This window comes from Fusarium verticillioides, chromosome 3, assembly GCF_000149555.1.
Source record: "Fusarium verticillioides 7600 chromosome 3, whole genome shotgun sequence".
NCBI lineage: Eukaryota > Fungi > Ascomycota > Sordariomycetes > Hypocreales > Nectriaceae > Fusarium > Fusarium verticillioides.
The window spans coordinates 4,099,776-4,118,392 of NC_031677.1; the positions used below are offsets into that span (position 1 = coordinate 4,099,776).

Below are 18,617 nucleotides of genomic sequence, written 5' to 3' on the forward strand. Positions count from 1 at the left end.
AACTTAGTCGCATATATCACCGAACACGGGACAATGTAATGAGCTACCCTACAGAAGATGAAATGTATTACTGCATATTAACCAAACCTTGCGCAACAAAGGTTAAATAAGGATAAAATATCTAAGTACATATGAAATTCTTTCCATTTGAAGAAACAGTAACGAAAGAGAGCAAGCAGTAGTGTGGGTCGTTTACGTTGCTTGTTCCTTTTGGATGGCTCACTGCCCCGAACGAACAAAACAGTCTTTGCTCCTTTCAAGAACACCAACGCTCCACGATCAATCCTTGAACACTTTCCAATACGTCAAAATCGAGACCTTCCTGACGAAATGCGACAATGATCATGTCAAAGTCTCTTTCGAGAGCCTCGACAGTCCATTCGGCTTCATCGAGTCTCGGGATCTGAGGAACAGCGTTTTGCGACACGAGAGGATCAGCCCAAGCAACATCGACCTTGCTTGTTTCGACCAAACGCCTTGTCAATTCGAGACCAGGGGAATTGGCAAGATGCGACTGACCGCGCTTGAATCCAATACCAACCACAAGAATGCGTGGTCGCTGGCCGTTCCTGTCAGCACTGTAGAGACGCGTCACAGCGCGCTGTGCAATTTCGGAAGGACGGTCGCGCATCTTCTCAGAAGCTGCCCGCAGGAGAGGGAATTTGCTGTTGGAAAGCAAATACCATGGATTGACGGGAATGCAATGACCACCAACACCAAGGCCTGGTGAGAACGGGAGGTAGCCAAATGGTTTGGTGGCAGCTGCACGACAAACTTCGTACGGATCGATGCCATGGGCACCACAAGCATCCGCCATCTCGTTGGCGTAGGCGATGCAAACCATACGCTGACAATTCTCGTACAGCTTCATCATCTCGGCCACTTCTGGCCTCGACACTGGCACAACGTGATCGAAACTCTTCGAATAGAGCCTCATGATAGCATCAAGCGACCCCGGAACCACGTCGTCAAGTCCAGACACAATCTTCGGGATGGAGTGAGCTGGCGGCTCGGTGCGACCAGGGTCAACACGTTCAGGCGACATGCCCGCGAAAAACCCACGCTCTTTTGCGAGAGGGCCAAGAAGAGTGCGCGTCATTCCCACTGCCACCGAACTCTCCACGACTACCACAGCGCCTTGCCGACCGTAGAGCTTGACCACGCCTAATGCGCTCCGGAGATACGAAGAGTCGATCGTTTTGTGATCAATCAGAAGAGTCGGTACTGAGATCAGAAAGTGGGTGACTTCAGCAAGATCTGAAGGCTTGCATGTGAACTTGGCACGACTACCGATAGGTTGCTTCTGAGTCAACTGTTGAGTTCGAGCTTCTGATACATCGTATCCAAGCACATCGTGATTCTTGGAGAAAACGTCGACTAGATGCTCGCCAACATAGCCAACCCCTATGACAGCCACGAGCGGCTCAGCATTTGCATCAATGGGCTTGGAAACCACGTTGAAGACATCTTCTGCCTCTGAAATTTCACTTGGAGGAGTGATGTCGTAGTATTCTCGACTGGGAATGTTCCACGACTTGGTTTCTGGCTCATGGCTAACAAAAGGAAGCCCCTGAACAAGGAGGCTCTCGGCAAGAATTTGAGCCATGATGGTAACAATCGACAATTAACGAGTGAATGGGGTGAAATGGAAAAGTATGCAGAGAAATCATTGGGGTTCGACGGGAGCATATGTATCATCAAGGACGACTATGGGTTCGTATCGAGCGATCCATCTACACTTCTGGCTTCACAATGCGACCGATGAATCGAGAACTTTTCCTTTCCGTTCCAATTCAACGGCTATACCGTGCGGCGTCAGGCCTCAGTAACCGGAACTTTTTTACACGATACTCCGTGCCTCAAGTGGAAACTTGGCCTACGACATGAACTGCCCCTGAATAGCTTGCCGCACGAATACATCTGGCCACGCAAGATCTTTGAACCAACCAAGACGTGATTGTCAAGCCACAAAGACTGAAACTAGCAACAGCCACTCCGTTATCCCAACTCGAGGAAACTTGCGAGGACCAATACAGCCTCACCGATGCCTTGGTTCATCCCCTGTATCCTATGCAGGAGTCAACTAGCCTGGAAGCACGGCATCCATTTCAGCTGACGTGCCTGAATTAATATCCTAGCTCAGTCAAATTGTTGTACAGGATGAGGAGGGTATGTCGAGGTTGAAGATCAGTCGACTGTTACTCCATTTCGCCATACATTTCCAATGAAGGATATGTCAGCATACTGGGCTGTGATGATCTATTGAACAATTTGTTGGCCCAATGGCTGGTACGCATTCTTGATGGATCGGCTTCGCTGAAATTATTGCGTTGAGAATATAATCGAGCAACCAGGGGATGAAGCCTCAACTCAAACTTACGGGCTGTGGAGTATCGTCTCTGATGCCAAGACGGCTTCACAAGTATTAATGAGATTATTTAATGCGTTTGGCGGGTCAACTTCACTCTCTTGAGGACGATTGCAGATGAGATGCTTGCAGTAATTCACTGTGACACGGTGAAGGACAATATTAGGAATAGATCTTCCGTGTGGGGCCAGAAACTTCTCATCAACCCGACAGCGGAAAACGGAACAGCCTTGAACCTGGCAGGGCTATCTCGCCTGGGATGTTGACATGGCTTGTTAGAGTCGAGCTGAATGACGTTACACAAGCTGACGGAACACGTCAGTTTCTTCCCGACGGGCATTAAGCTTACTGTCCCTGTTTCGTGTCCCGGTGGTGGTTCATAGTTTTACCACGACCAGGATGCGAACAAACAAGCGTCTTCAAATCGGCAGCCAACCTTCTGAACTATTCTGGACCTTGTGTAACGATGCACGAGAGACATTTAAATGGGACGAATACGAGTGTATGCGCCAAGAAAAACTCGGATAATCCGACTGGAGGACGCTGCAAAAGCAAGGATAGCTGCAGGTGACTCGCGTTTTTAGGTGTCTGGGGAATGTTTTCTCCATGGCCTTGAGGCTGATAGCAGATCCTGGACACTGCCAGTTCTTGCCAGCGAATCATCACAATCAAGAGCCAACTCATCAACATTAGTGTCGATGAGAATATTGAAAGCTGAAGAAGCAATCAAGTCTTGCTGCCTGGTGTGGCATCAATGGGTCAATATCTGCAAGTCGCAAATCATTCACATTGTCAAATCAGAGCACCATCGACATGCAATTGCCCGAAAAGAAAGCAATAAATCAGAGACAGGGGCCTCACCTGATAATGGCTGGCTTGTTGGGGATGGCTTATATCGATCTCAACGTGGACCATTAGGTGACCTGGTATGAGGCCTAGGCTGCCGGGTCAGTACATTCAACTTGGCTGACGGTCTCTCGTGTTCAAGGTGCAGAATTTGGCGTCCAAACCATCTTAATTTTAAGTTGGATATTTACCTCGCTCAGGAGCTGCAGTTACGCGTGCCCCACGTAGATAAACTCTCTCGAAGCTTCATACAACTACCCATCGGCCGCTCGCATTGCCACTCGTTCAACTCATCATTTTCCCTTCCTTCGTTCCAAGTATATTGCTTCCGTTTCATCACTATCGTTCAAAATGAAAGCCAGCCTTCCCGTCACCCTTGCTTCCCTGCTGCTCCATGCAGGGACCGCTCTGTCTGGACCAGTCTTTGCAGCCGATGATCTTTTGTCATTGCGCAATTCGAAGTTGAGGAAACGTGCCGAGTGTGGTCTTGGGATTGGTTCGTGCAATCCTGGATCCTGCTGTTCAGAGAGTGGCTTCTGCGGAACAACCGGAGACTTTTGTGGTGGTTCTGCTTGCCAGCTCGAGTACAGCGATTCGTGTGATACTTTGTAAGTGCTATCTGAAGCTTGGGAACCACAGACAAGATCTTGTATCGTCCAAGTCCTCGTACTGCAGTAACGGACATGAAGCTGACATGGAGACCAGTTTCGGGCCTCGTGGAAGCAGCACGGAAGGCATTTCTCGACCACAGCTTGGCAATGTCCCGTATGGTATGTCTTTGCATCAACTCTAATGGTCGTATGCATTATTAGATGCTTACAGCAGTCATAGGCTCTGTCATCACAACTTGCACTACACCCGGTGTGATTGCTCTGACATTCGATGATGGCCCTCTCGACTACACCAATGACCTCTTGGATCTTTTGGATGAAAGAGATGTCCATGCCACTTTCTTTGTGGCCGGTAACAACAGGGCCAAGGGACATATCGATGACTCGTCTAACCCATGGCCCGCTGTGATGAGACGCATGCACTCTGCAGGCCATCACATTGCCAGCCACACTTGGACTCATCGCAATCTCAACGAGGTCAACAGCACTATCCGAAGATCTGAGATGATCTACAATGAGATGGCCTTCCGCAATCTCTTTGGTTGGATCCCGACCTACATGCGGGCGCCATACCTCGAGTGCAACGCCGCATCTGGTTGCCTCGATGAGATGTCAGAACTTGGCTACCATGTTGTGGACCAAAACATTGACACAAAGGACTACGAAAATGATAGTCCTGCTTTGATCCAAATCTCCAAGGATCGCTATTCTGCTGGAGTCTCGTCCAACTCAGACAGCAACCAGTATATTGTTCTGGCACATGATGTTCATGATCAGACTGTTCACAATTTGACTGCTTTCATGATCGATACTGCCCAAGATCGTGGATACAGGCTTGTGACTGTCGGAGAATGTCTTGGTGACCCTCGGGAGAACTGGTACCGAACGGTTTCCCGAGGCCAAGATGTCACATCGACAGAGTCGGCTACCCCTACCCGAACTGTCCCTCCTACCAACGTGTCGGTGACAACAAACACTGCTACCTCGACTGCAACTGGTGGTCTTGTAATTTCCCCAAACCAGCAATGTGGTGGTAACACAGGCTATACTTGTCAGGGGTCAGCCTTCGGAAGCTGCTGTTCCTGGTACGGCTACTGGTACGTCCTCCCCCGCTCTATTCGTGAATATTTCAAGCGTGCTAACATTATCAAGTGGTTCGAGCCAAAGCTACTGTGGAACAGGCTGTGATGCAGACTTTGGGTCGTGCACGCCTTCCGGAAGTGACATTCACGACACCACCAACGGTCTTTGTGGTCCAGGTGTCAGGGCATCATGCGGAAACTACGGTGAAAAGACTTGCTGCTCTCAGTACGGGTTCTGGTAAGTACCCTTCCTAGACCAAGATAACAGATGTAACTGACATGTACACAGCGGCAATAGTGCTGCTCACTGCGGAGCTGGTTGCCAGGGGGGCTTTGGAGAGTGTAACTGAGGTGCATGTTTATCCATCAATATGATGTTAATGCTGTGACTCAGACGGGAGAGGCTTGAGGAGAGGGTAAGACAGTGATGACTGTCGGGATATTCTTGTTTACTTTCTTGTGTCCTTCCAGGATCGTTAATTGTCCACGTGTGGACCCCTTTAGCTACCATTTAGGCTTAATTGGTATTGATTGACCGTATTTCTGTAATCAATCTTGTTGAGTTAATCTATCTTACATGCTTTCAGCTGAACATGAGCTGCATGGAACTTTTTCCCGGCGAAAACTTTCAGTCCTGCTGAAATTACGAGTCTGATGTCCCACGACATCAAACGTGCATTTAAACATGCAGAGCCTCCTGAAATAGAAACCCATGCAGCTAGTCTGGGACTATATCCGCTGTATCACCACAAGAAACGCGGCACGGCCTCACCTTGGCCTGCATATACTGGATGCCAACTCCTATTGGATAAGCCTAACTTGCAAACGACCAACCAGCGCAGCGTGATCGGCGTGGGGTTCCGCATCCCGAGTATTACACAACATCTCGGGATGCTGCTGGACGTAAGCAGTTACGCAACTGGGGATATCTTGTCAGTAGCCGGGGTATGCTGGTAGGATATTGGGAAGAAACTGGGATATGTAGATGAAGGACTGGGATGCATTTTCTTGATACTAGCGTGACGGGCGGGGATACGTAGGCGAAGGACTAGGATGTGTAGGGCAATCGGGTCGCGGAGATCGTCTCGGTGCATCTTGCATACTGCGTGCTGAGTTTGCTGGCAAGAGTGTGGCTGCATATAATGGTGCTTTTGTATAATGCGTTTGTTTCGTGGTGTGGATGGGTGGGCTACTGCAGGTCCGGCCGTGTCTGTTCGGGTTGGGCCGTGGACTTAAGTTTAAGCTTGAAGCGGGATCTTGATATCTCACTGCAGGTGTTGCTTTGGGAGAAGGTTCTGGACGGTGTTGAGGCATACTATGTCTTCAACCTGGGAAGTCGTCGTGATGGCACTGCGGAACTCTTCAATGTTAGAACAATACCTCTTTACAGAGTTTTCATGCCTTGTTCTATGGTCTTCTTACAGTAACAGGCTCAGGTTTGGAGTGCCAGTCTTGAGCTGTCACGTATCCTGTCAAGCTGAGAGCCTCGTATTCTGCTTCTAGATCTTCATCCCCTCTGCAAAGACCCGAAATACCAGATATGCATACCCTGTTCCCTGTAGTGACATGCCAATGCGTCGAGGCCACTCTAATATTGAATCTCAACAAGCTCAACAAGTCAAAGATCTACGCATCGAGATTCCACAGGCCTCATGCCGAAATAATCGCCCCCTACGGTTCGGGTGAGACTCACCGTAACACAACAAACCCAATTGCCAACAACTCTAGTCCTCTCCCGCTGCCTTGGCTGCATACCAACCAAGCAAATTCGGTTTTTGCCTTCTCAGTAGACCATACCATGTCAAAAATAGCCCACGGGCCGAGCTGATATCCAAGGATCGTGCGTTGATCACTTTCACCCGTGTTTAGCACCACAGGGATATGCAAGGTCTCCATTTCAGGACTATTACTTTTTTTTTTATTTTTCAAATTTTTGCAAAACTTGGTTTTCCCGTGATGAAGAAGCATTGGTCAGCGGAGATCCCGCGCCACCCCTCTCTCGTGTGCTGTCGTGTTAGGCTCGTGAGGACCAACGGTGAGGCTGGACGGCAGTGTGAGGCCTTTGGTAATATTTGTTGTTTGGGGACTAGTGTTTTTTTGTACTGGAAATATCTTGCTATAGCTTCAATAACCCCCGACTTTGTTAGTTTCTGTTCGATAGGAGATAGACTCATCACTCGCTTTTGGGTTCTGTTGGAAGGGCGTTCTTTCATCGGGTCTTTGGCCTTGTCACTCGCTTTTGTCTCTCGTTACTATCGTCGCTTTGCTCTACGAACTTGGTCCAGGTTTGTAATTAGTACTCGCTAGGGTGTAAGTTCTTCTGGTACTTGTATCTTACTCACGTGCTAAACTCCTTGGTGGACAGCTCCCAATCGAACGTATCAGTCAACAATCGCAATGGCCAACCTCGTACCTCCAGGTTCCGCCAGGGAATCATCATCTTCGGAGACAGGTAATCCAATGTCTTTCAACAAGGGAAAGATGCCTGCTCTGCCATATGGTGGTGGACCCGGGCCTTCAACATCCCACGGCCAAATTCCCCTCAGGCCCAGCGGAACAATCTCCAGAGATTCGGTAAGTCTCCTTAGACCATATGACTCTGAGGTTTATCCTAACAGGCTATAGTCCGTTATCCGAGGCATCAACGGCGGCTTCCACCCAGGGGCCCAAACCCCAATGTCAAACGTAACCCACGCCTCCTGGCTCACCAACAACGGCAACGAATCGAACCTCTCCTTCACATCATCCATCATGCAAGAAGAAGCCAAACTCCGCTGGGACTCAGACGAAGAACTCAAAAAGATGTCCAAGAGTATGCTCCGTCTTCAAAAATGGAGTCTCATCATCGGCCTCGCTTCCATCAACGGCGCTCTCATCTACGTCGGTTGGAAATACTACCAAGTGTACTACTTCTTCCTCGTGCTTTTGAGCTCCAATACCGTTCTTCAGTCGTTTATGTGTATTTGCATTATTCTTCATTGGTTTATTACGCATGTGCTTTTGGGATGGTGGAAGAGAGATGAGAATGTTCCTGCTGAGCCGGAGAAGATGGTGTTGCTTCTGCCGTGCTATAATGAGACGTATGAGGAGTTGACGAGATCTCTTGATTCGCTTATTGCGCAGAAGAATATCGACAATCATCCTCGTGTTATCTTCATCGTTGTTGATGGAAATGTTCGTGGTCCAGGTATGGAGAAGACTACGCAGGATTATCTGCTCCAAGATATACTCGAGCCTGGTCCCTCTCGGACCTTTGAAAATGGATATCGTGCTCGAGATGGATTATTTATGCCTGTCAAGACACAAACTGGTTTCTACAAAGGCATTCCGTATGTCTTCGTCGGAAAGCGGTACAACCAGGGCAAACGCGACAGTCTCTGCTTCGCGCGCTCTCTTATCTACCACTTCAAGCAACGCTCTGAAAATATCGTCACCATGTTCAACAATGAGCTGTTTGAATACATCGGCAACAACTTCATCAACGCTGGTCTTGATGACATCACATACCTCTGTGGTATGGATGCCGATACTGTGTTTGATGAATACTGTATCTGGGAGATGATCAAGGAGATTCGCAAGAACCCGAAGCTCGTCGGTGTATGTGGCCATGTCTGCGTCGACTTTGACGGCCACAATTGGGGATACTGGTCGTTGTACCAATCTGTTGAGTATTCACAAACCCAAGGCCTTCGACGCATGTTTCAGTCTCGCATCACTGGAAAAGTCAATTGTCTTCCTGGATGCTGTCAACTCATTCGTGTTGATGAAGCTACTTTTGGTGATGCTGTTCTTCGCGAGCGCTTTGGTTACTGTCCTAAGCCAAATGATATCATGACGCAGCATATCATGGGTAACTATTCTGAAGACAGTATTCACGCCTCCATCATCTTCAGTCTCTTCCCCGGCAAACAAACTGCGCAAGCCCTCCGCGCCAAAGCCATGACAATCGTCCCCCAAGACTGGAAAGTCTTTCTCTCACAGCGCAAGCGTTGGGCTCTGGGCAGTATCTCCAACGAATTCGTCATGATCTTCCGCCCCGGCATCATCCTCATCGAACGTCTGCAGAGTCTCATTGCCGTCATAACCTGGGCAATCACCCCATTCATCATCGCCGCCTTTGTCGAACTCCTCATCGTCTTCGCCAAACGAGGCAGCGAAGTGATGCAAGACCCCGTGTTCCTCGGTCTCATCTGCGTATTATTCTTCCGCTATGTAAGTCAAAGTCACACTCTTACTTACCCCTGCAGCAAATCTCACGCCAAGAAAGCTTGGCTAACGTCTCTTTTTTGCAGCTTTACTCTTTTTGCATTGGCTTCTGGCTGCCTCGCAACAACCTTGAGCGCGCGCAGTACTTTGCAGGCTATGTCATGCATCTCTTCACGTCGCCTTTTATGAACATTATCATTCTGGTTTATTCTCTGTTTCACTCTGATGACTTCAAGTGGGGTAAGACGCGTGAAGTTGTCAGGGGTGTTAACGAGAAGGATGGTGACGATGTTGGTGGTCGGGGTACATACTGAGGCTGGTAAATAACCTCTACATTTATCTTCTACATATTTTCTTGAGTGGTGGGTTTTGGATTGATACGATATTGAGGGTGTGGAAAATAGACTGGAGTATACGGACCGGTCATCATTGTAATGTATATTTCTTGTTACAAAAGGACTAAAATATTGCCATTTTCAGATACGGAGGCACCAATGATTGCAGACATCTAAGTCTTGATTTCTTGTGGCGCAATGATGGGACTCGAGACTACCACGTGCTGTTAAGTTGCATTAGTTGACTGTCGACGCCTACGAATTGGGTGTGCCAAGATAAGCCCATCCGATATCCGACAGTTTGGTCACTATCATAGCTGTGAGCCAAGAAGGGAGAGGTTAACTTTACCGTTCAAGGTATCTTGACACGCCATGACCAACTCAACGCGTAACAATCAGTTATCAAGGTCCTATCTCAGTGTCCTCATGATCACTGCATTCCTATCAGCGAGATAGACAACCCCGCCCGTCCCATAGATAGCAGCAGGGACTTTTTATCTTGTTCGGGTATAGCTTCATTCTCACGAGCTACGCTGATCTCCATCGCCAACGGTTCCCCTCCTATTGGCTCCTCGGGACATGCCAGGCTTCGAAATCCGGGGGTGGATACACGCCAAGAGGCAGCTGGTCAAACAGCTCTTAACTCTTTTACGTAGCAAACCTCGTGGAGCTCTCTCTTTTTCCCTCATGTAATGGCAGTCGATTATGAAGGGTCAAGCAAAGTCCCGCTCTGGCTGCAGGGCCTGCAAGAGCAAAAGGGTAAGAATATCCGGGAGCAGCAGCAGCTTACCCTATTTCTCACTAACGCTTGTGATGTTGTAGCTCAAGTGTGACGAGAGCAAGCCTAGCTGTAATAATTGTATTACGAGGAAGATTAGTTGTCCGGGGTATCAGCAGACTCTCAAGTGGTCCACCAAATATGAGCGAAGAAAGGACAAGACGAGTGATCCTCCTGGTTTCAATCAACTCATCTTTGCTGCGTCTGAGTCAGTTCAGCGTCGTGGTTCTGATGTGACGGTATCTCCACCGCAGAGCAGACGGTCGTCTACTACTTCACAACAAGCTTCAAGTCCTGCTACAGTATCATCGGTTCCTGCATATTTGCCTTCCGACTCAAGTCTCGTGTGTCAAGAAGACAAGGACATCAAGAGCACAGCCATTGCAGCTACGAATTGCGCCCAGCCATGCAACACCTCTCGGAGGCGTTCAATATTGACATCACCTAACGTCGCGGACAGTACGACGTCTTCAAACAACATGCCTCTCATTCTACTCCCACAAGACCCAACGCCGAAGACCCCCGAAGAAACCGAAGATCAAGCTATCGCTCTCTACAGACGGCGCTCATCATGCTATAAAGCAATGAATACTCCAACAACCATATCTGAACCGTCAACATTCTTAATCGAGCTCTGGTTCAAATCTGTCTGCGGCTCATGGGCAGCATACGACTCCCCTACCAATCCCTTCCGGCGGTTGGGGTCCTCCCTTTGGGGTTCCTCAAGACCATTGTTCTACTCTCTTCAGAGCATGGCGGCTGCTTCTCTCACACGACGACAACCTCAGATACAAGAAATCGCTGCATCGGCCCCACGAATAGCGACCGAAGCTATAATTCAAGAGCTTAAAGATCTCTTCGCATCGCCGAATAGTGTCACCACAATACCTCACGCGCTCATCATATCACTGTTCTGTCTGAGCTCATCGCTTTGCTGGATGGACCATAAACAACTTGGTCTACAATATCTACGACACGTGCGCGTAATACTAGCCCTCCTCGAAATGCGATCCGAGTACCTCTCAAAACAAGACCAAAGCTTAGTCGGCTTCTTCAAGGAATGTCTTATTTACGAAGAATCCGTCCGTAGTATCGTGACAAGCACCAAAGACGACATCAGCACGCTCACAGAATGGACGCCAGCGACGTATCCACCATATGACTTTGTTCTTCATCCTTGGACAGGTGTTCCACCCAAAATAATTGCTTTGTTTGGAAAGTCAATGTCGCTGTGTCGCAGATCGCGGGATACTTGGCGGAACTGCACTGCGCCGACGTATGAGGTTATGTGGCAGACAATGATCAACATTAACGAAGCGCAAATCCTCGAAGAGACGCTCTTGTCTGTGCAAGTGCCGAAGCTCATCAGCGACGCGGCAGATACTTATACGAACAAGGGCCAGATTAATCTCGATTTACATCACGCTGCAGAAGTCTTTCGACTCTGTTCATTATTACAGCTTTACCAAACATTTCCAGATCTTGTGTCGAGAAGACTTCCCGAGAGGATAAACGGGAGTGTAACACAAGTTACATGGCCCACGTCACTCGCGCTTCACATCACAGGCCTGTTATCCAACATCCCTGCCTCGTCGATCCGATGTCTGCAACCCTTGCTGTGTCTCGGAGTCGGCTCAGGATTGCGGTGTAAGACGATCTGCGCTGAGGAAAAGCCACCGCAATTAGAGATCCTAGACGCCACCTCCGAGGAGTGCGAAGAAACTAACCAGAACCATTTCACAGACGTCAACTTGGCGCGTGAGTTTATTGTTGAGAGACTCAGAGGGTTTGGCAATGGCCCAGCTGCTGGGCCTATTGTCGTGCTGCGGGAGTTGCTGCAGGCTGTGTGGTCGTATTATGATTGTGAAACAGTGCCGGGGTCAGTTCATTGGCTTGATGTGATGGATGATTTAAAGTACGAGACTGTATTTGGTTAGATTTGAGGCCAAACGTAGCTCTATGTTTAATTGCTTAGTTTGATACCAATTCGATGCCCAGTCTACCTAACCTCGATCCTAAATGACAAAAAGACTTGGGTAATATATTCTAAGTTTAGGATAGCTTTTGATGAGTTTATTTTGGCACCCCGCATCACTAGGTAGCCAGTCCAGCCAGTCTAATACAAGTAAACAAGTCTCTCCCTTACCTATTCTTTGGATTACTAGACTCATCATATCATGCCCGGCACATCATCCAAGATCCCTGTGATGGTCAATCGAACTTCCCGTCTTGGCAGCCACATTCCCTTCAGCTGCGCCCACCATCAGAGACACAGTCACACTAACAAATCACTCCTCGCAGGGTTAACACTGTGATTTCTTATCTTGTCACCAACACGGACCATTCCTTATCAGGGTTGAGTTACCGTGCAGAAACCCAGTGGATTGGTCTGCGCGCGGGGTAGAGCAGCGCCCGTGATAGCTACACTGCACTAACACATTCTAGGCAAAAATGTCCCGGCTAGAACTGGAATCTGGGGAAGGGGGGGATGCTCGTGATATCACCGTGTAGTAGGCGTCACTGAAGGTTTAATTTCTTGATAAGGGTGTGTGCGTGTGTGTGGTTTATAATACAATGCTGCCGCCGCACGTTTTATGTCAACGTCAACTTCAACTTCAATTCTGCCTGCTTCATCATACCTAATTGTTATTTGTTGTGATTGTCAATATGAATAACGCAGAGAAAGGTGTGGTTTCAGAAAAGGGGAGTGATCATGAGCAGGCAAAGAACTTTGATCATGCTGTCGGTGACGCTGGCGATGCTGCGGACTTGACGGCGCTTGGATACAAGCCCGAACTCAAGCGTAACCGATCAATGTTTACACTTCTTTTCCAATCATTAGCAATTGCTGCTGTAAGTCTCCCATCAACCCCTTTACTCTATATCAGTTGCTAATTGGTGTAGATCCCCTATGGCTTCGGCGCACCGCTCATCAACTCCGTCTACGGCGGCGGTCAACTAACCATGTTTCTCGGCTGGATCATCGTCTGTCTTCTCGACGAGTGCATCGCCATCTCACTGGGCGAACTCGCTGCTCGATGGCCTACATCCGCTGGTCCCTACTATTGGTCTTTCCAGATCGCGTCGCCAAAGTATAGAACCGTTCTGTCCTTCATCACCGGCTGGACATGGCTTGTTGGAAACTGGACCATCACGTTATCCGTCAACTTTGGCTTCGCTTCGCTTCTTGCTGGAGGTATTAGTATCTTCCTGCCTGAGTATGATTGGCAGCCGTGGAAGCTTGTGTTGATTTTCTACGGACTTTGTGTGTTTACCTTTGTCATCGTCGCGTTTGGCAACAAATTCCTTCCTACCGTGGATACGTTCTGTGCAGCTTTTACTGCTATTACAATCTTCATTGTTTGTGTTTGTCTATCGACCAAGGCAGATAGGGGCAGACATTCGGCAAGCTACACACTTGTGAGTACGGCAGTCTCCGGTCAGTCGCTTGTTCACTAACCAAACCAGGGCAATTTCGATCCCAATCTGTCAGGCTGGGGAAACTTTGGCTTCTGGATCGGTGCTTTGCCATCAGCTTATACGTTCTCGGCCATTGGCATGATCACTTCCATGGCTGAAGAATGCGGCGATGTTACAATCAAGCTCCCTAGAGCTCTAGCGCTCTGCGTCCCCGTCGGCGGCATCGCAGGCTTGTTCTTTGTGAGTCAAATCTGATACCCATTTGACATCAAACTACTAACAATGTCCAGATCATCCCTATCTGCGCAACTCTTCCCCCTCTCGAAGAACTCCTAGCCGCACCACTAGGCCAGGTCCTCCCCATGATCTTCTACCAAGTGATGGGAAACCAAGCCGGTGGGATCGCCCTCACCGCACTGGTCCTCATCATCACCCTGTTCTGCTCCATCTCCATCACAGTCGCCGCCTCACGAACAACATGGGCTTTCGCACGCGATGAAGCCATCCCCCTCTCTCGAGTTTGGTCAAAAGTCAGCGAGCGACACGGAACGCCCATCATGGCTCTTCTCCTGACCACAATCATCGAGATGCTTCTGGGTCTCATCTACCTCGGCTCGAGCTCTGCCTTCAACGCCTTCATCGCCGTCGGTGTCATTGGTCTTGCTAGCTCCTATGGTATTCCGATCTTACTATCCATGCTCACTAATCGAGCTGGAGTCAACACGGCGCCCTGGACTTTTGGCAAGCAGATTGGTTGGGTCATCAACGCTTTCGCTCTGGCGTGGATTTGCTTTGAGATGATTTTGTTCTGTATGCCTGTTGCTATCCCTGTCAATGCTGTCACGATGAACTACGCCGTTGTTGTGTTCTTTGGCTTTATGGCCATGTCAGCGGTTTGGTATGTTGTGCATGCTAGACATGTGTATAAGGGACCACCAGAGTCCGACGGCATTCACAAGTAAGATGGAAGTTTTGGCGTTAGGGACCGTTTCTCATATTTTCAATGGGCATCGCCCCCTGTTATCTATGTATATACTTCTAGTTACCATCAATCGTAATGTCACCCTTGTGGCCAGAGTCCGCCTTCTTCCCAAGAAGTTCTGTGACATAGCAGACCTGTCAAGAATCCCAGTGTCCATAAACGCCGGGTTCATGAGCGACTTATTCGTGTAAAGGAATCATGACAGCCTCTACTTCCCACGACGACTGTGACGTTCGACTGCAAGAACATTTCAAACGCCCTGTCTATATCAATGTGCCTCCTTCTTGTGTGATCATCGTATTTGATCAGCCCTCGCAAGATGGTCCTCTTGCCCACATTCTTCTCTCGCGATCATCAGAGGCAGCTTCACGACCCGTTGGGCAATCCAGGATTTAGCCATAGATATCATCCAAGCAGTCACCATGATGAACATACCAGCTATTTGGGTATTGGATAGCGCAAACAAGACGAGCTCCAATGCGATGCTGATTCCCGCCGATTTAGTGAGATACCTGACTTACCAAGCACTACAAATTGAGGGAACAGTTACGACAGAAAAGCAAATGTCATTGAGACACTCACAGCTCGAGGAAGCTAAAACTAGCCAAGACTGGCTCAGACTCTTGAAACTTATCATGCAAGACTTGGGAGGCCAAATTTATGTCATCGTCGACCTTGCAACAGTGGCCTCTGGTCCAAGAGGATCTGGCCAAGTCAACTTGATCTACCAACTGAAAGAGATGTTGGAAGACCTGAGTAACAAGAAACTACACATAGGATCACAAACAAGAGTCAAGATTATCCTGCTTGTCTATGAGTATAATTGGATGCGATTGATCCCGAGGGAGATTTATGATCGTCTTGTCCCAGTTAAGATATCAGGAACTAAAGGATTACAAGGGAGAAGAATGCGGACGGCTGTCAATACACGGATTCTACCAAGGCAGAGAGATTTACCTTAGGTAGACAAACCCTTTACCTATAATTTTCTCGAAGCCCCGATCTCGAACTGCATCCGGACAACCTTATAAGAGTATAGTGTCAGGGTTGTGACGAAATAACTGCGGTAAGGTTCGGGTTTAAAAAGAGGCTTCAGCCCCCAGGCCACAAAGGTAAAGGACACCAATAAACACATACAGGCAACATACTCGTCACCCTCACAATCGCCTAAGATCTTGCTTTTGGCTGAAAAGCTAGATATTCTGATGACTGATCCCAAAGGTGTATAAATAAGTGGCTGCCTGTTGCTTGTCAGCAAGGATGATCAGGTCAGAGCACACGAAACACACAGTGACGAAAATAACAATATTGTATTTTATGTGGCGTGCTCTGCCTAGTCACAGTAGTCTTTAATCGCCTAGTCATATGATGGGCTGCATAAATGCGATTTAGGGTCAGATTGATATACGCTGATGTATCAATAAACAAAACTTCTAGCTCGTCTTTAAAATCAATCTCGGATATGTCGTCGCTAGTACCATTATGCGAATACTGCTCCCAGATCCCTCTTGACCCAAAGGCGCTGGATGCGGAATCGGAGCGTGTGCAGACTGGCCGGACATGGTCCCTTGGGGATTGTGTTCGGATCAAGAACAGTTCATGTCCATTGTGTCGTCTTGTTTTGTCTCACTTGTACCCAGGTCTAACCACTGCGTTCACCGCTGAAATTAAGCTTCGTTGGACATTGGGGTATGTCGGGCGCCAGGCTTTTGTGACTTATCTTGCTCGACCTGAAACCTGTATTGGCTTCAGTTCAGGCATGGAGACGGCTGATCATCCTGATCCTACCTCGAGATTTTTTCTTGAGCCGTGGACGGGCCCTATACTGGAAACTTCTAGGATCTTACGCTGGATCTCATCTTGCGAGCAGCTCCATCGCTCAAAATGTGCGATGCCGACGAGCATACCATTTGCCGAAGCATATCCTGGTCTCAATGTCCTCCGCTTCATTGATATCGAGGACAGCTGTATCGTAGAAAGGACAGGGCTTGAGAAATATACCGCCCTGAGCTATGTATGGGGGGGCGTCTCAAACTTTCGACTGACAAAGGCGAATCGAACGGCACTACTCATGCCAGGCGCTCTGAATGAGGTCGGTGGGTTACTGCCTCACACTATCACAGACGCTATCATGCTGACAGAGCGTCTTGGTTGTCGATACCTATGGGTAGACGCGCTTTGTCTGCTGCAGAATGACACTGAGGACTTGGAGCTAGGCGTCAATGTTATGGATCTTGTTTACGAGAGAGCTTGGTTAACAATTATCGCAGCCTGTGGCCATGATGCTAACGCGCGACTCCCTGGTGTCCAGGAAGGAACAAGGGGTGGCTCTAAAAACACATTCGAGATTTTGCCTGGCGTTGAGATGGGAATTGTGACGGGGCTGTATGGATTGCTCCAAAACTCAGTCTATAGCTCCAGAGCCTGGACGTAAGTCTCGTATCCAATTATGATTAATCGAAGATTCTAATTTGATACAGGCTTCAAGAGCAATTCTTATCTCACCGAGTTCTCTACTTCATCGGCAACAAGGTCTTCTATAGTTGCCGTGCAGCAGAGCATGCCGAGCACCTTGTAGACGACCTATCACAAACCTCTCTTGACCCGATAGCGGGAGATACGCTTCCGTTTGACGTACTCATGAGTTACCCGATGTTACCCTTACGTACCATGCTCTGTTCCTATACAAAAAGGGTCTTAACAAACCAGAACGACACGTTGCGGGCCATGGCTGGGATTATCAGGCGAATTGGAGAGCTAATGAAGTGCAGCTTCTTCGAGGGGCTTCCAACAGCCATACTTGACTTGTTCATAATATTCCATCCATTCCCTACCGTTCTTTACCGGCGCTCCGCATTTCCAAGTTATTCGTGGACAGGCTGGCGCGGTTCTATCGACTTTGAAATGCCTGGTAACGGCGACGTAGACCTCAATGAGTGGCTCAGAGACCAGACATGGATCATCTGGTATCAGCGGAGGCCTTCTGGTATCACCAGTCTTGTGTGGGATCTGGATGCAAACCCATCATTCCCACTGCCAGATTTGCAGTATGTGGGATATCGTCACAGACGCCCTTTCGCCGATGGTCGACACGTTCCCAGACAACTAGACACAAGGCGAACCATGCCGACCGAAAAGGTGTCCTTCTCTCGGGAAGTGCCTTCTTACCCTATGCTACAGTTCTGGACCATTTCGCTGTTCTACAGAATCTTTGACATTGATGTCTTCAGGGCCACTGGATATCTTCAAGATTCTAACCACAAGAAATGCGGTTTTGTTTGGGTGGATGGCTTTGGAGAAACCGAGTTCTTTGAATCGCGCGGTTTCTTTGAGATAATCCTTCTTTCCGAGACATCCGAACCTATTTCTTTGGCTAACCATTGGGTGCAAGAGAATCACCCATATCCTCTAGCAGCAGGTCAATGGAAGTATTATCATATCATGATTCTGGAGTGGCAAGGTGGGATAGCTGAAAGACGAGGGTTTGGTCTGCTTCATCAGGGTGCAGTTGAGTTTAGTCTACCTCCTGGTCCGTCTTGGAAGGAAATATTTCTAGCATAAAACTCGAATCGCATACTGGATCATATTCCAGTAGGGACTGCACTGATATGCAAAAGAAGGGCCGGCATCATCGAGGGTGCGAGGTCTTCTATAACAAAGTTCTGCTGCATAGAAGAACATGGACGGACATGAAGGCAAGGAATAACTGGCACTGATAGGATACAGCTTAGCTTTTGTTTCTCACCGAGTCCTTTCTTGGTATCGAAGGACTTTGCCTTTAGGTAGCAGATTGATGCCTCGGGTTTCATATTGTCGTGTTGGAAGTCTTATTCCTCAAGAAGAGGGCAGTCCAAGTCTAGATACTGCTTCGTCACAGTTTCAACAGCGCTTTCGAAAATCTTAAAGGGGTGAGCACCTCTTTTTGCATCATCGTTCTCGGCATCAAATGAATCGTTGAAATGCCTCATCGATCTGCACTCCGCGCCAGT

At 48.5% G+C, this 18,617-nt stretch overlaps 6 protein-coding genes across 6 annotated transcripts; 5 read left to right on the forward strand and 1 right to left on the reverse strand.

The window, feature by feature from the left end:
• Window positions 1–256: 256 nt before the first annotated feature.
• On the reverse strand, window positions 257–1,606 carry FVEG_05595 (hypothetical protein; the record flags this gene model as incomplete). The annotated part of the gene is made up of 1 exon (XM_018893841.1): window positions 257–1,606. The coding sequence occupies one exon, from the start codon at window positions 1,604–1,606 to the stop codon at window positions 257–259; it is 1,350 nt and encodes a 449-aa protein (XP_018750762.1).
• Window positions 1,607–3,565: 1,959 nt separating this feature from the next.
• On the forward strand, window positions 3,566–5,257 carry FVEG_05596 (hypothetical protein; the record flags this gene model as incomplete). The annotated part of the gene is made up of 5 exons (XM_018893842.1): window positions 3,566–3,822; window positions 3,920–3,984; window positions 4,046–4,922; window positions 4,978–5,145; window positions 5,197–5,257. 5 exons carry the CDS (start codon window positions 3,566–3,568, stop codon window positions 5,255–5,257), a joined length of 1,428 nt encoding a protein of 475 aa, XP_018750763.1.
• A 2,047-nt stretch (window positions 5,258–7,304) lies between these two features.
• On the forward strand, window positions 7,305–9,427 carry FVEG_05597 (hypothetical protein; the record flags this gene model as incomplete). The annotated part of the gene is made up of 3 exons (XM_018893843.1): window positions 7,305–7,481; window positions 7,533–9,119; window positions 9,200–9,427. 3 exons carry the CDS (start codon window positions 7,305–7,307, stop codon window positions 9,425–9,427), a joined length of 1,992 nt encoding a protein of 663 aa, XP_018750764.1.
• A 726-nt stretch (window positions 9,428–10,153) lies between these two features.
• Window positions 10,154–12,163, forward strand: FVEG_15678 (hypothetical protein; the record flags this gene model as incomplete). The annotated part of the gene is made up of 2 exons (XM_018904870.1): window positions 10,154–10,207; window positions 10,271–12,163. The coding sequence occupies 2 exons, from the start codon at window positions 10,154–10,156 to the stop codon at window positions 12,161–12,163; spliced, it is 1,947 nt and encodes a 648-aa protein (XP_018750765.1).
• Window positions 12,164–12,893: 730 nt separating this feature from the next.
• Window positions 12,894–14,608, forward strand: FVEG_05598 (hypothetical protein; the record flags this gene model as incomplete). The annotated part of the gene is made up of 4 exons (XM_018893844.1): window positions 12,894–13,079; window positions 13,131–13,646; window positions 13,695–13,886; window positions 13,937–14,608. The coding sequence occupies 4 exons, from the start codon at window positions 12,894–12,896 to the stop codon at window positions 14,606–14,608; spliced, it is 1,566 nt and encodes a 521-aa protein (XP_018750766.1).
• A 1,482-nt stretch (window positions 14,609–16,090) lies between these two features.
• On the forward strand, window positions 16,091–18,189 carry FVEG_05599 (hypothetical protein; the record flags this gene model as incomplete). Its single annotated transcript, XM_018893845.1, has 2 exons — window positions 16,091–17,058; window positions 17,109–18,189. 2 exons carry the CDS (start codon window positions 16,091–16,093, stop codon window positions 18,187–18,189), a joined length of 2,049 nt encoding a protein of 682 aa, XP_018750767.1.
• Window positions 18,190–18,617: the final 428 nt, after the last annotated feature.